The 16178-nt window shown below is 45.9% G+C and overlaps 1 protein-coding gene across 1 annotated transcript in view; it reads right to left on the bottom strand.

Moving 5' to 3' along the window:
* LOC136629077 (zinc finger protein 436-like) overlaps window positions 1-16178 on the bottom strand; it is a 58218-nt gene that overhangs the window by 36490 nt on the left and 5550 nt on the right. The window contains exons 2-5 of the mRNA XM_066605201.1: window positions 2721-2863; window positions 2273-2452; window positions 1270-1393; window positions 1124-1188 (exon numbers count right to left, since the gene is read on the bottom strand). Coding sequence (XP_066461298.1) covers window positions 1124-1188; window positions 1270-1393; window positions 2273-2452; window positions 2721-2816 — 465 coding nt within the window. The 5' untranslated portion in view covers window positions 2817-2863. The remainder of the gene's footprint in view (window positions 1-1123; window positions 1189-1269; window positions 1394-2272; window positions 2453-2720; window positions 2864-16178) is intronic.

The following is a 16178-nucleotide window of genomic DNA, read 5'->3' as shown; positions in this document are numbered from 1 at the left end:
TGGACTGTCTTCAGCGACAAATCTAGGTTAAGTTTGGCAACAGACGATGGTTATGTTTGTGTTTGGAGACCTATCAATGAGCGCCTCAATCCTGCCTTTGCTGTGAAGCGGCACACTGCCCCCACTGCTGGTGTGATGGTCTGGAGGGCCATCGCATGTGCTAGAGCTTCATGCCTATTCATATCACATCTTGCATCCACGTTATAGGCAGTACAACAGGGTACTAGAGCCTCCATGCCCGCTGGTATTACATATCATATGCAAGCTAGAGGTGACTCAACAAGGCACTAGAGCCTCCATGCCCACCTGTATCACATCTTGTATCAAAGCTTAAGGGGGTACAACAGGGTAAAAGAGACTCCTTGCAAACCTATATCACATCTTGTATCCAAGCTACAGGTGGTACAACAGGTTACTAGAGCCTCCATGCCCGCCTGTATCACATCTTGCATCCAAGCTAGAGGTGGCCATGGAGGCTCTAGTTCCCTGTTGTATCGCCTCTAGCTTGGATGCAAGATGTGATATAGGTGGGCATGGAGGCTCTAGTACCTTGTTGTACCGCCTCTAACTTGGATGCAAGATAAGATACAGGTGTCCATGGAGGCTCTAGTACCCTGTTGTATCACATCTTGCATCCAAGCTGGAGGCAATACAACAGGGAACTACAGCCTCCCAAGGGTTCAGTTTTCTGTAATTAATTATTCTTTTGCTCTCATATTGTAATCACTTACTTATATCAACATTACAAACACACAGAGAAAGTTTCATTCCATTCTGAGTACTCCTAGGTGCTTGATTTTTTTGATAAGTATATATTTGGCATGGCTAGACACGCTGCATGTTGTCTCAGTGGAGGAGATCAGCGTCTACCAGACACATCCGCTGCTTGTCTTGAGGAAATAAAGGAGCAGATAGATATAAATCCAACCTGTTGGCTCCTTATTCCCACCAGCAGTCTCCACCGCCAGAACACTGGGAGAAGATCCAGACAAGATGTAATGTCTCTGGTCAGCGGTAATCCTGCCATCTCCACCGGCCTCATCACACAAGGAGAAGGCATCTAATAAGACTGAAGACAAGAGCTTCACAGCCTTCTACAGATCAGAGGAACATCTCCATCTACCTGATGGTCCTGTGGAAGAAGAGGATGGGGACATCTCTCTGGGGTTCTTCTCTTACTGGATGGAACTGCAGGAAACACAGACGGACACTAAATCATTCTTTATATACAGATAATAAAGTCCCCGTGGATTTAGTCCTGTCTATTACCTGGTGATGGGAGCGGCTGGAGGGTCTCCATCATGGCCTCCTTGTACAGATCCTTGTGTCCTTCTAAATACTCCCACTCCTCCATGGAGAAATAGACAGCGACATCCTGACACCTTATAGGAACCTGATAACACAATATACAGTCATCACCCAGAAGCCTCCAGTGCTGTTATTTTATAATCAAACTACTAACAACCACTTGTCTCTTTGTATGTGTGTGGGTGCTTCTCATGCTCTGCCCCATATCACATGCTGGTGATGTCATCGCAGGTCCTACAGTATGAAACATGCAGAGCATGACAGCAGCTGTGTGCTCACAGGACCTTTGATGATGTTGCTGTCATGTGATCAGCCACCACCACTTAGCCCTGCTCCCTGATCTCATGACAGTGACATCATCACACAGTCACATGGTCTCTGAGCTCTGCCCCATGACATCATCGCAGGTCCATCTGAAGCATATATAAAACGCAGACCCTGTCAGCAGCCGCGTGCTTACAGGACCTGTGGTGATATCACCATCATGTTATCATTAAAATGGTGTCTGAACTCCACCTTATGACGTCATCACAGCTGTGTGCTCACAGAACGTGATATCCTGTCATCACAAGTGCTAATGCTACCCACACAAGTCAAGCTTTCATCTAATCGTTAACTGTTATGCAGTGTTAAAACAAACCGTCGCTGTCATGCAAACATGTTACCACAAAGGGTTCAACGCCACCGTGCAGCTAATGCAGCTTACATGACACAGCGACAAGCCACAATTTCACATCAGCCACCAGCTGAAGTTTGTAAATCTCAGCAGAGCGAACATGTCTTCTCAGCGAGCTGCTGAAGTTCGTAAATCACTTACGGCTCATATGCGAAAGCAGCGCAGCAGAGTTGTGTGTGTATGTGTGATGTGCATGTAGCAGAGCTGTGTAGCTGATATTTTGTATCAGTATGTACGGCTGATTTATGTCATTATTGTACAATGTCCCAGCATTCCCTGCAGCATCACCTCTCCAGTCAGCAGCTCAATCATCTTGTTAGTGAATTCTAGAATCTTCTGTACATTGATGTCCTCATGTATCAGGGGGTGAGGTGGGGGCCCCAAGATTGGGCTCAGGGGTCTTCCCCATCCATCACACACTGGGGCCCAACAGCGATCATTAGAGGTTTTCTGCACTACTATGTAATCCTGTATATGGGGAGACATTAATAAATATCACTACAGACATTTCCACAGTCCATCATCTCTCGAGTGACATCATCTGTTTTTACCATAGATAAGAATGATGTCATGTGACATCATCAGAATATCTCCCCCTCCAGTGACATCATCTGTTGTTACCATAGATAAGAATGATGTCATGTGACATCATCAGAATCTCTCACCTGTCTAGTGACATTTTCTGTTATCGCCATAGGTCAGATTGATATAATGTGATATCATTAGAAACTCTCACCTCACCAGTAAGCTGGAAGAGTATCTCTAGGGTGAGATTTAATGCACTCTCAATCATCTTGTTTCTGTCCTTCTCCATCTTGAATAGGTCAGTCATCAAAATATCTTACATAAAAGATATCAAAGGATCCGATATTGTAGGACCTGAATGGAAAGAATATGGGACAATATAAAAACCACACAAACTGCCATCTAAAATGCAATTGCTGAAGGGAATAAGGGGGACCATCTGAGAAGATATTAAAGGGAACTTGTCTTATTGTTATATATTGACAGCTGATCGGGGCGGGGGCAGACATGGTACCATGTTAGCCAGCAGAGCAAAGTGTGATTGTTCTCATTAAGAGAAGCTGAGTAATCTTGTAGATATACCTTTTAATGGCTAACAAAGTCTAGGATGTTAGAGTGAGCTTTTGGACCCCTCAGGATCCTTCCTCAGGCATAATGAAACACATCTGGGTGGGGCAGGGGCATAACTATAGGGGATGCAGTTGCACCCGGGCCCAGGACCCTTAGGGGGCCCATAAGGCCTCTCTTCTCCATATAGGGAGCCCAGTACTATGAATAAAGCATTATAGTTGGGGGCCCTGTTGCAGGTTTTGCATTGGGGCCCAGGAGCTTCAAGTTACACCTCTGGGATGGGGCATATATATATATATATATATATATATATATATATATATATATATATATATATATATATATATATATTATATTATATATATATATATATATATATATATATATATATATATATATATATGCAAATGTTCACACATAAAAAGGTACAGACATAGCAAGATTACCTTGCAGTTAAAACAATACCAGACAATATGAGCAGTAAAGGTCTAAAGGAGGTCAAGAGGGCTGTCCTTAAGGACAGCACCCAGGAAGTGTGTGGAGACACCTGGAGGGGTGAGTGGGTCAGGGAATGGGTGCTATTCCAAATCATTGTTTTACAGACTGTTAAAAAGTCATACATTTATTTGAAGACCCCCATTAGGTGACACTGCAGAGGTATTGTTCCAACTTCCTTATTTGCAAGTCTGAGAGATAACACGCAGTCCTGGTGACCCCCTAACACCAATTTAGAGATCATAAAACTGTCATAATCCTTACCAGTGGACTAATTAAGTATTTACTTCTCTGCTCATCTTGTCTGGTATTGTTTTAAGCGCAAATTAATCTCACTATGTCTGTGCCTTTTCGTGTGTGTGTGTGTGTGTGTGTGTAGTACAGAATTCTGGAGTTTTATTTTTTTTTTAAATGAATGTGAGGAATAAGCAAGTTTTTTAGGATGTGATGATAGTAATTGTGTTTCTTAATTGTTTATACTTTTGATCTGATATAAGGGAAACTGTTTTTTTTACTTTTCTTTATAGCCTTACTATGCTTGTTGGTGCAATACAAGGGGCTGCCTCTAAGTCTTTGCTTTACCCAGAAAGAAACGAGATAGGAAGATGAAACTTTACATTTATTCCACATCCTCTCCACTGATGTCAACACACTTCTTACATCGGCATTCCAAGTTCTGTAAGACTAGCAAAAAGAAGGATTTTGGTTGTGCCTCAAACCAGTCATCCGTAGCAGCCATGGCATCAGAAATGGTGTGAAATTTGGTACCCTTGAGGTGTTTCTTCAGGTTTGGAAACTGATGCTAGTCCGAGGGAGCTAGATCTGGTGAATAAGGTGGGTGGTCAACCAGCTGGAAGCCTAGCTCCACCAGTTTTGCCATGGTCACTTGTGCAGTGTGAGCGGAGGCGTTGTCTTGCAGGAACAAGATTCCTTTGGACAGCTTGCCACGCCTTTTGGCCTTCAGAGCTGCCTTCAATTGGTCCAAAGGTTCAATGTAATACCTTGCATTGATGGTGGAACTATTTTGAAGGTAGTCCACTAGCAGCAAACCCTCCTTATCCCAGAACACAGACGCCATCACCTTAGTGGCTGAAGTTCTTTGGGTGAGGGGAACCACTGTGCCTCCACTCTTTTGACTGCTCCTTGGTTTCAGGGTCATACAAATAGATCCAGGTCTCATCCATATTGACCAGTCGATCCAGCAAGTTCTTATCAGTCCGGAAACGCTGACAAATGGACCGGGAAGTTTTCACTCGCATGCTTTTCTGATCTGTTGTCAAACATTTGGGGACCCACTCTGCAGATAGCTTCATGTTCAAAAGTTCATGAATAATGACACAAACACGTTCACGAGAAATCCCCATGACGTCTGTTATTCCTTTAGCTGAAATTCGCCGATTCTCCAGTATGAGGTTGTGCACAGCATCGACGATCTCCGGAACCGACGATCTCCGGAACAACAACCTCTCTCGGTCGTCCAGGACGTTCCTCATCATTGGTGCTGAAGTGGCCCATTTTAAAATTGGCAACCCAGTTCTTAACTATAGAATATGAAGGGCATTGATCCTCCAATGTCTGTGACATATCACCATGAATATCCTTGTAGAAGCAAGGATTTTATCACTCCTCTGCTCTCATTTGCTGTGATCACCACCTTAGACTCCGCCATTTTGTTTTCCCGCGTGCCTAGATCACTGTTGCCATAAGCTACAAACACAACATTTTGAAAACATATATTAGACACAAAGGCTTTCATGTGATGTAACACTCGTTACCATAGAAACAAAAAAAAGAACAAAAAGCCAAAGACTTATCAGCATACTTCTGCATGGTAGTGTTTTGTGCCATCATTCTATTAAAGGGATTACTCCACAAAAGCAAATAATCCCTTATTACAGTTGGTATCCCCACCGAGCCCAAGAACAGGGCTCTGGCACATCCTGAAGGCAGTCACACATGCATACCCCGTCGCTCTATTAATTTCAATAGGACCACCAGAGATAGTTGAGTTCAAGCACTTGGGTATTTCTGGCAATTGAACTGATAGGGATAGGGTGGCAATTATATGTTTAATCACTGCTGCTATCAGTACAGGACACACCAGAGCCCTATTCTAGGGAGTGGTATCGGTCGCAGCAGTCAGGCCCTTACCAAGATGCACATTTTTCCCTAAACTGTAAATAGGGTATAATTTGTTTTCTTTAGATATCCCCTCTAATGCTTTAACTATCCTTCTCCCATAATTCTCAAGACTGATGTCTAATTGCACATAGGAAGATTTTATCCCCCTCCTCCATCCACACCTGCATCATCAAAACCACCAGAAGCAAATAAGCCCATCATGTCTGAGTGTAGTGACCCAGTACATCATCCTGGTCCCCTCCATAAATGCCATACATGTATGTCTTATGTTGATGCACTGTGCAAATCTGTCTTGGCATTTCCAGTGTATGTGTTGCACAGCTGCAGCGTTTGAGAGGTTAATATCTACAGAAATCCAAAACCTGCATGTAAATGTATCAGTTATGTCATGTTACAGGGTATGAGAGAAGGTATAAGGGCTCCTGTCCATGGGCGAATTTTCACTGCGTTCCCCGCGGCGATTCTCCGGCCGCGGGGAACACAGTGAATGCTTTCCATAGCGCCACTATGGAAAGTGCAGCCCCCCTGTCCACGAGTGGAGAATCATTGCGATTCTCTGCTCGCGGCCAGCAATTCGCAGCATGCTGCGAATTGCTGCGATTCTCCGCGGTGAGCCTATTTGTCAGATAGGCTCACCACGGTGATTCGTCTGCCGGCTTCTGCGCCTGGGTGGCGGCTCCCGCGGGATTTCACATTGCCTGTGGACAGGCAGCCTTAATGTGAGTGCTTGAAAGCGGGAAGGGGGTTCTTCCATCTTGCCTGCCACTGAGTTCCACCTAACACAGAGCCACATGGAGACACTTTCAGCCTTCCTGTGGTGAAGATGGAAGAGGAGGAGAGATATCCCATGCTGCTTGTGTTCTGGATGTAAATAGTGAGCCCCCAAGAGTGAGAGAGAGCATCTGTGAGTAACTGCTTCCTTTCAAGGCCAGTGCAGAGGTACTATCTAATCTTCTAATTTTCCTACGTGGACGTCTGAAGTCTGGATCACCACATAGAGGTACACCCTTTAATTGTCATATTATCCAAAGCTGGGTGGAGGTACTACAAGATAATAATCTCTGTTCACACATGTGCGTCTTTGAGCCTGTAAGAGCTGTGTGGAGGTACTAAGTTCCCTAAGTCTATTCATTCAAAGTTTATGCTAGGTTCTAACCATTCTCATAGACTCATGGTACTAAGAACAGTCTGTGGATGAATTTCTTATCTGCCAAGGGTCATACCGGTGTGTGTAGGAATGGTGGCATCATGCGTGACAACTAATCCCATGTTATCCAGTTTTGTGGGCATTCCCTATCCTAGGAGTGTCTTAGGTGGACTGCAGTGCTACCCTGGCCTTGGCTGCGTGTGTCCCTCCAGGATGGAGAATGGTAAGTGCCACTGTGACGAGTCAGCACTATACCCTTCCAGCTCCTCATGTATGTCAGGTATCTGGGGCCTCCCTGTAGGACACTGCACTGAGTGTTCCTTTAATCACTGATATAGTAATTTATGCTAACTTATACAGGCCAAAAAAAAACCTAAATCACACTTTTTGCCTCAAAAATGCATAAGCAAAAAAAGAGGATGGGAAGGTGAACAACATGGGAAGACGAACATCTTCCAGAAACCCTACTGACTCCAAGACGTATAAGAAACCTCTAAATTTCCCTTTATTTCTCCACCCCTCAGCTGACAGAACAGAGTTCCCTTTTTTACTAAAGATGCCCGTACATGATAGACTGAAGGTGGAGAAAACAAATGAACATTCATGGGGTAATATTTAATAAACTTAGGCCCGATGTCCATAGGCAAGCATGGGCGTCCGCACCTGAATTAAAGCATGCAGAGGTGTTTTGCAAATTTTTTTGGTCCAGAAAATAAATCGCAGCATGCTCCATTTCAGTGCGATTTCCGCTCAGACGGCTTGCATTGAGGTCAATGGAAGCCGTACGATCCGCGGCCTGTCTGCAGCTGACACAGGGGATGGGCTATGGATTCCATGAGAAACTTTCTAACTGTCGCCCAACATCCAGTAGTAGTTGACTTTATTTGGGTCACACAGGGGCACAATGTGTGAAAAATGAATAAAATAAAACAAAAACTAAACACATAACGTACAGCGCGGTGGCTGGTGGTAAGTATGGTTATCTTGTGGCACTGGAGTCCTGGGTTCAACTCTGACCAGGGCCAATAGATGCATAAAATTTGTATGTTCTGCCCATCTTTACTTGGGTCTCCTCCTGGCGCTCCGATTTACTTCCACACTTCAAAACATACTGATAGGTTAAAGGGGTTTTACAGCAACATAAAGTTCCCCCTTCTCTACAGGATGGGGGATGACTACCCGATCCGCTGCTCCCATCAATCACTATGGAAGTGCGGAGATTTCTTCAAGCCCTCTGCTATCTCCGGCACTTCCTTTAAATATATATATTATGGCCAAGCTTGTATGCTGCCGCTCTATTCATTACCAGTCTTACAGGTGGGCAGATCCTTTTACTGGTGATCAGTGGGGTCCCAGAAGTCGGACCCCAACTGATCAGATAGTTACCCCCATCCTGTGGCTAGGGGGTAAACAGGATGGGGGATACAATTAAACTACTGGGAAACCCTATTAAATTGGCTTGCAGGTGTTTCCGGGACTAAACTATTGATGACCTACTGTATCGTCAGGAGATGTCATTAGTAGCTGATCCTATCATTGAAGTGACAGCGGAACCCAGGTGAGTCTGCTATCACTTCGGCCCCTACCAGGCACAGCACTGTACTGTGTATAGTGGATGTTCTTGGTACTGCAGCTCAATCTTATTCACTTGAATGGGACCGAGCAGTTCTTAGGCTATGTGACCGATAAATGTTCCGCCACATCTGAGAAGAGGCGGCAGTGCTCAGCCGAGATCCATGGCCTTTACAATCAGCTGATCAGTGGCGATCACAAGAGGCAGTTCACTGCCAATCAACTAATGATAAGTCATCCTGAGGACACATCAATAACGTCATCCTGGAAAACCCCTTTAATACAAAAATGAGCCCATGTATGAATGAATTGGAGAAAGTGACTTTATATCATGTCTGTAGAGTGATGTGTGTACGGCGCTGCAGAATACGATGGCGTTATATAAGCAAAAGACATGCATTAAATAAAACTAAATATTAAAAAAAATATATGATGTCACTGGACGCCCAAATCTCAGCTTCTCGCCCCGATGACCAGAAGGATAGATCTCCTATATAAGAACAAAAGGAAACTAGATAAAAGGGTTCTTCCACCCCAGCAAGTTATCGGCTGCCCACAGGATGGCGACATTGCTGATCGATGGGAATCTGACCACTGGGTCCCCCGCCAATCTGAGGCTGTGGCCCCGGTGCATACCAAGCTGTGGGCCATAGAGGACACCAACACACTCCGGTAATCCATTCACCTCAGTAGGACTGCTGGGATGAGGAGATCAAACGCTGGATAGCGGATAACTTGCTGGACAGCAGCCGTGTGCTTGTAGGACCTGTGATGGTGTCACTGTCATGTGATCATCTGTATGGGAGGAGTCAGGGATCACATGACAGGAGGTTGGTCTACAAGCCCCGCCCCCTCTCCCTGCTGGGCCTGAGACTGTTCTCTATATGAATCCTAACTCCCAGTGTCTCTAGAACAATCCGCCTCCTCCTGCTGGGATGTCACACGGCTGACAGTCAGGTTATAATGGAACATCCAGGTTTACCTGCTGCATTCTATCATACAGAGGGGGTGGGGCCTTCCCAAGGGGCACTATAAGGGTTAATCAGACAGCCAATAAGAGCAGGGCAAGTAGGAGGAGCTGAGCTGAGGTAAAGTCATAATGAAAACAAAGATCTGGTACCGTGTTAGCCAGTAGAGCAAAATGTGATTGTTCTCAGCAAGAGAAACGACGTAATCTTGTAGATATGAGAGCTTTTAATGGGTAACAGAAATACATGATGTAATAATAGCGAGCTTGCGAACCAACGCAGGGTTCTTCTTCAGGCTTATGGATTGGATCTGAAGAGGCATGGATATTTATACACACTTATAACATACATACTTATGACAAGGCACAGATATGGTTGTGATTGGTTCGCACTTAAAAGGAATTCTGCAACAGCAAACAAACCTTTTTTGTCTAGGCACTGATAGCGGAGTGAAAGTTTTATGGTCCCTAAATTACTGTTGGAGGGGGGAAAGTCAGCAGGCTTGAATTGCTACAAGATATACACAAACATTTTTAGCTAAACACTAATAAGGGAGTGAAAGTTTACGGTCCCTGAATTACTGCTGATGGGGGTCTTATCTGTATAATAAATGTCTCACACTTCCCATTCACGCATAAATCCTGGGGAATAATTTAACCCCGTATTCAGCGTGTCAAAGGTTGTTATCAATTTATATTCCCAAATTCTTCTGTGGTTTTGTGACTTGAAACCACCCTTCAATATCAAAACTCTCATATCTCCTATGTTATGTCCATGGTCAGAGAAGTGCTCGGCCACAGGTAATTCTCTTTTTCTGTGTTCAATCGTGTGGTGATGAGATCTCATCCTCGCTTTCAGTTTCTGTCCTGTTTCTCCAACATAAAGACCCCCAACAGGACATTTACTGCACAGGATCAGGTACACAACATTGGACGAGGAACATGTAAATGTCCCTGGGATCTTATAGTCCTGCTGTGTGTTGGGGATCCGTATCCTGTCCGCAGTCAGTATATGTGAGCAGGTCTTACAGCTCTTTACATTACAGGGATAAGTTCCTTTTTGTGTGTCAGAGGGTAATGCACTCCTGATTATAAAGTTCCTCAAGTTTGGAGGTCGCCTGTAACACAGAAGCGGAGGGTCCGGGAATATGGTTTTCAGACGGTCATCCTTGTGCAGGGTATGGTGGAGTTTTCTTGCGGTTTTCCTTAGTACCTCTAGTTGCGGATTGTAGGTCACTACTAGAGGCACACGATTGTTTCTTTCCTTCTTGTATTGGAGTAGTTGACTTCTGGGTATCCTGGTGGCTCTGGTGATTTGGTCATCAATTGAGGTGGGATGGTAGCCCTGATTTATAAATGTTCTTTGAAGATGGTACAAATGTTCCTCTCTGTCTGTTGGGTTGGAGCAGATCCGGTTGTATCTGATGGCCTGGCTGTAGACAATGGACTTTTTGATGTGTTTAGGATGGAAACTGTCCCATCTGAGGTATGTGGGCCGATCAATCGGTTTTCGGTATAGGGATGTCTGTATTGAGTTGTTTGAAATCTTTATGGTGGTGTCCAAAAAGTTGATTTCTGTATGCGAGTAGCTTAATGTCATTTTTATGGTGGGGTGGAATGCATTGAATCTTTCATGGAATTTTATTAATTCTTGTTTGGTGTGGGTCCAGATGATCATGATGTCATCAATGTAGCGGAAGTAGGCCAATGGTTTGCTGGGGCAAGAGGCCAGAAAGTCACTCTCCAGTTTTGCCATAAAAAGGTTGGCATATTGTGGTGCCATTTTACTGCCCATGGCAGTCCCCGTGAGTTGCAGGAATTTCTCTTTGCCAAAGGAGAAATAATTGTGTGTGAGAATGAATCTTGTGAGTTGTAGCACTGCATCAGAGGCGACCCCATTGGCCTCAAGGTGCGCCTGGCAGTCAGTCAGTCCATCCTCGTGTGGGATGTTGGAATACAAGGATTCCACATCCATAGTGGCCAGGATGGTGCCATTGGAGAGGGGACCTACGGTTGACAGTTTGTTCAGTAGGTCCGTGGTGTCTTGCAGGTAGCTGGTTTGAGGATACCTTCCACCCATCCTGAGATTCCTTCAGTGAGGGTTCCCACACCTGAGATAATCGGCCTTCCTGGGTTGCCAGCTTTGTGTAGTTTTGGAAGCATGTAGAATGTTCCAACCTTGGGGTTCTCCGGTATCAAGTCCAGAAGTTTTGTGGAGCCCACAGACAGGCTCCACAAAACCAAATATGCATGCCTCTTCAGATCCAATCCATAAGCCTGAAGAAGATCCCTGCGTTGGTTCACAAGCTCGCTATTATTACATCATGTATTTTTGTTAGCCATTAAAAGGTATCATATCTACAAGATTACGTTGTTTCTCTTGCTGAGAACAATCACATTTTGAGGTAAAGTCAGTGACATGGACAGCCGGCAGTTAGTTCTGTGGGCCGAGGGAGATCAGTGAGTGTAGAGGAGTCGTTATCAGTGACCTGAGAGAGAGTTACCTCACAGAGAGAGAGAGAGACAGCTACCTCAGAGATTACTCGAGACACAGTTACCTCAGAGATTACCTGAGAGAGCGTTACCTCAGAGATTACCAGAGAGAGAGACAGTTACCTCAGAGATTACCAGAGAGAGAGAGACAGTTACCTCAGAGATTACCAGAGAGAGAGACCGTTACCTCAGAGATTACCAAAGAGATAGTTACCTCAGAGATTACCTGATAGAGAGAGACAGTTACCTCAAAGATTACCAGAGAGAGAGAGAGAGACAGACAGAAGGTCCTACAGGATGTAACACATTCACCAATCTTTAAAACCCCCCTGTATGTACTCCCTGTTTCTCCCTTTTCCTGACAGACAAAGTCCTAATCTGCCTGGCAATGTCTGTCTCCTGATTGGTTACTGTCACGCTGATCACTGATTGGTAGAGAGGATCCAAGCCCGTGAAAACAGAGCAGTGCAAGTTGGGATATGGGGAGGAGTTACACAATTTTGAGTCAGACAGTTTGAGCGGGAAGTCAGTTCCAGTCAGAGAGTCAGTGAGAGAAGAAGTCTGGGAGTCATTCAGCCAGTCAGTCAGTCAAAGCTGGGGTGTGAAGAGAGTCAGTCAGCGAGTGATTCAGGGAGTGAAGAAGTCAGTCAGCGAGTGATTCAGGGAGTGAAGAAGTCAGTCAGCGAGTGATTCAGGGAGTAAAGAAGTCAGTCAGCGAGCAGTCTGAGGACAATAGGTTGGGATTCTACTACCAAAACAGAGAGTGTTCTGAGCCCCTGTGATGCTGGAAAAACAGGGAAAATACAGCCTCACCCCAGCCTCCATTACAAGTACAGCCTCACCCCAGCCTCCATTACAAGTACAGCCTCACCTCTGCCTCCATTAAAAGTACAGCCTCACCCCAGCCTCCATTACAAGTACAGCCTCACCCCAGCCTCCATTACAAGTACAGCCTCACCCCAGCCTCCATTACAAGTACAGCCTCACCCCAGCCTCCATTACAAGTACAGCCTCACCCCAGCCTCCATTACAAGTACAGTCTCACCCCAGCCTCCATTACAAGTACAGCCTCACCCCAGCCTCCATTACAAGTACAGCCTCACCCCAGCCTCCATTACAAGTACAGCCTCACCTCAGCCTCCATTACAAGTACAGCCTCACCTCAGCCTCCATTACAAGTACAGTCTCACCCCAGCCTCCATTACAAGTACAGCCTCACCCCAGCCTCCATTACAAGTACAGCCTCACCTCTGCCTCCATTAAAAGTACAGCCTCAACCCAGCCTCCATTACAAGTACAGTCTCACCCCAGCCTCCATTACAAGTACAGCCTCACCCTAGCCTCCCTTACAAGTACAGCCTCACCTCAGCCTCCATTACAAGTACAGTCTCACCCCAGCCTCCATTACAAGTACAGCCTCACCCTAGCCTCCATTACAAGTACAGCCTCACCCCAGCCTCCATTACAAGTACAGCCTCACCCCAGCCTCCATTACAAGTACAGCCTCACTCCAGCCTCCATTACAAGTACAGCCTCACCTAAGCCTCCATTACAAGTACAGCCTCACCCCAGCCTCCATTACAAGTACAGCCTCACCTCAGCCTCCATTACAAGTACAGCCTCACCCCAGCCTCCATTACAAGTACAGTCTCACCCCAGCCTCCATTACAAGTACAGCCTCACCCCAGCCTCCATTACAAGTACAGCCTCACCTCAGCCTCCATTACAAGTACAGCCTCACCCCAGCCTCCATTACAAGTACAGTCTCACCCCAGCCTCCATTACAAGTACAGCCTCACCCCAGCCTCCATTACAAGTACAGCCTCACCCCAGCCTCCATTACAAGTACAGCCTCACCCCAGCCTCCATTACAAGTACAGCCTCACCTCAGCCTCCATTACAAGTACAGCCTCACCCCAGCCTCCATTACAAGTATAGTCTCACCCCAGCCTCCATTACAAGTACAGCCTCACCCTAGCCTCCATTACAAGTACAGCCTCACCCCAGCCTCCATTACAAGTACAGCCTCACCCCAGCCTCCATTACAAGTACAGCCTCACCCCAGCCTCCATTACAAGTACAGCCTCACCCCAGCCTCCATTACAAGTACAGCCTCACCCCAGCCTCCATTACAAGTACAGCCTCACCCTCGCCTCCATTACAAGTACAGCCTCACCCCAGCCTCCATTACAAGTACAGCCTCACCGTAGGCTCCATTACAAGTACAGCCTCACCGTAGCCTCCATTACAAGTACAGCCTCACCCCAGCCTCCATTACAAGTACAGCCTCACCTCAGCCTCCATTACAAGTACAGCCTCACCCAGCCTCCATTACAAGTACAGCCTCACCCCAGCCTCCATTACAAGTACAGCCTCACCCCAGCCTCCATTACAGACACAGCCTCACCTCAGCCTCCATTACAAGTACAGCCTCACCCCAGCCTCCATTACAAGTACAGCCTCACCCCAGCCTCCATTACAAGTACAGCCTCACCCCAGCCTCCATTACAAGTACAGCCTCACCTCAGTCTCCATTACAAGTACAGCCTCACTTCAGCCTCCATTACAAGTACAGTCTCACCCCAGCCTCCATTACAAGTACAGTCTCACCCCAGCCTCCATTACACAGACCTCACGGTAACCTACTGAGCACAACCCGCAGATAACCGGGACTGACGGGGATCCTGTTCACAAATAATCCTAAAGCTAGAGAGGGAGTGCATTGAAGAAAACCCTATTAAATATCCTTGACTGGGTTGCATTCAACTGCTACATTGTGTGGAAAGACCAATTCCTGTATTGCCATGGAGTGTATAATTTTGCGCAAATTGTGAAAAGACTGTCAGTAGAACTGTGCACCTTCGGTTTCGCAACAGAAAAACTGTGGACTCATCTCTGTTATTCTCGTGTCATCCACTAGGAGTTCACAATTTAAAGGTACTGGCGTCACCCGTGACAAAAACACACTCAACATTAGTCACCTTCAGTTCTAAATCCTGTTTAACTGCGTGCATTCCCAAGCCAGACCTCTGTAGTGGCCATTTTGTGGAGAGAGACCGCAGAACCACCTGTGTCCGCCATTTTTTTTACGCCTGTGTTCTCCCCGAAAGCTGGCTGGCCTTCTGCCGGAGATTACCTGATAAAGAGACACTTATCTCAGAAATTACCTGAGAGACAGACCATTACCTCAGAGATTACCTGAGAGAGACTGTTACCTCAGAGATTACCAGAGAGACAGTTATCTCAGAGATTACCTGAGAGACAGACCATTACCTCAGAGATTACCTGAGAGAGACTGTTACCTCAGAGATTACCTGAGAGAGACTGTTACCTCAGAGATTACCAGAGAGACAGTTATCTCAGAGATTACCTGAGAGAGACAGTTACCTCAGAGATTATCAAAGAGAGAGAGACAGTTACCTCAGAGATTACCAGAGAGACAGTTATCTCGGAGATTACCTGAGAGAGACAGTTACCTCAGAGTTTACCTGAGACAGTTACCTCAGAGGTTACCTGAGAGAGACAGTTACCTCAGAGATTACCTGAGAGAGAGAAAGTTACCTTAGAGATTACCTGAGAGACAGTTACCTCAGAGATTACCTGAGAGAGACAGTTACCTCAGAGATTACCAGAGAGAGAGAGACAGTTACCTCAGAGCATACCTAAGAAAAAGACAGTTACTTCAGAGATTACCCAAAAGACAGTTATCTCAGAGATTACGTGAGAGACAGTTATCTCTGAGATTACCCAAGAGAGAGACAGTCATCTCAGAGATTACCCGAAAGAGAGACAGTCATCTCAAATATTATCTTAGAGACTGTTACCTCAGAGGTTATCTGAGAGAGAGACAGTTACCTCAGAGGTTATCTGAGAGAGAGACAGTTACCTCAGAGGTTATCTAGAGAGAGACCGTTACCTCAGAGGTTACCTGACAGACACTTACCTCAGTGAGTGAATCCACCCACAGAGCAGTATCTGGTAATGTAACAGGAAGAGGCCTCGGACAGCGAGTATAGAAAGAGGAAGGAAACCCAGCCACCCTCTCACAAGAAGCTAGTTCCACCTGTAGTTTGTACAAGTCCTGCACCTCCATTTTCAACGCCTCCAACCACCGAGCTCCCTGTTTCTGCTGACACTCTGGACTATAATTGGGGTTGGCACTGCATCACCATAACATCACATCAGAGAGCAGAACAGCTGGGAGCCCCTCCCCATCACCCCATTATATAGTGTGACTGACGGGAGAGTTGAGTGACACACCAACAACGACCACCATCAGGAGA

This window comes from Eleutherodactylus coqui, chromosome 5, assembly GCF_035609145.1.
Source record: "Eleutherodactylus coqui strain aEleCoq1 chromosome 5, aEleCoq1.hap1, whole genome shotgun sequence".
In the NCBI taxonomy this organism is placed as follows: domain Eukaryota; kingdom Metazoa; phylum Chordata; class Amphibia; order Anura; family Eleutherodactylidae; genus Eleutherodactylus; species Eleutherodactylus coqui.
This window is presented reverse-complemented; position numbering and strand designations above follow the sequence as displayed.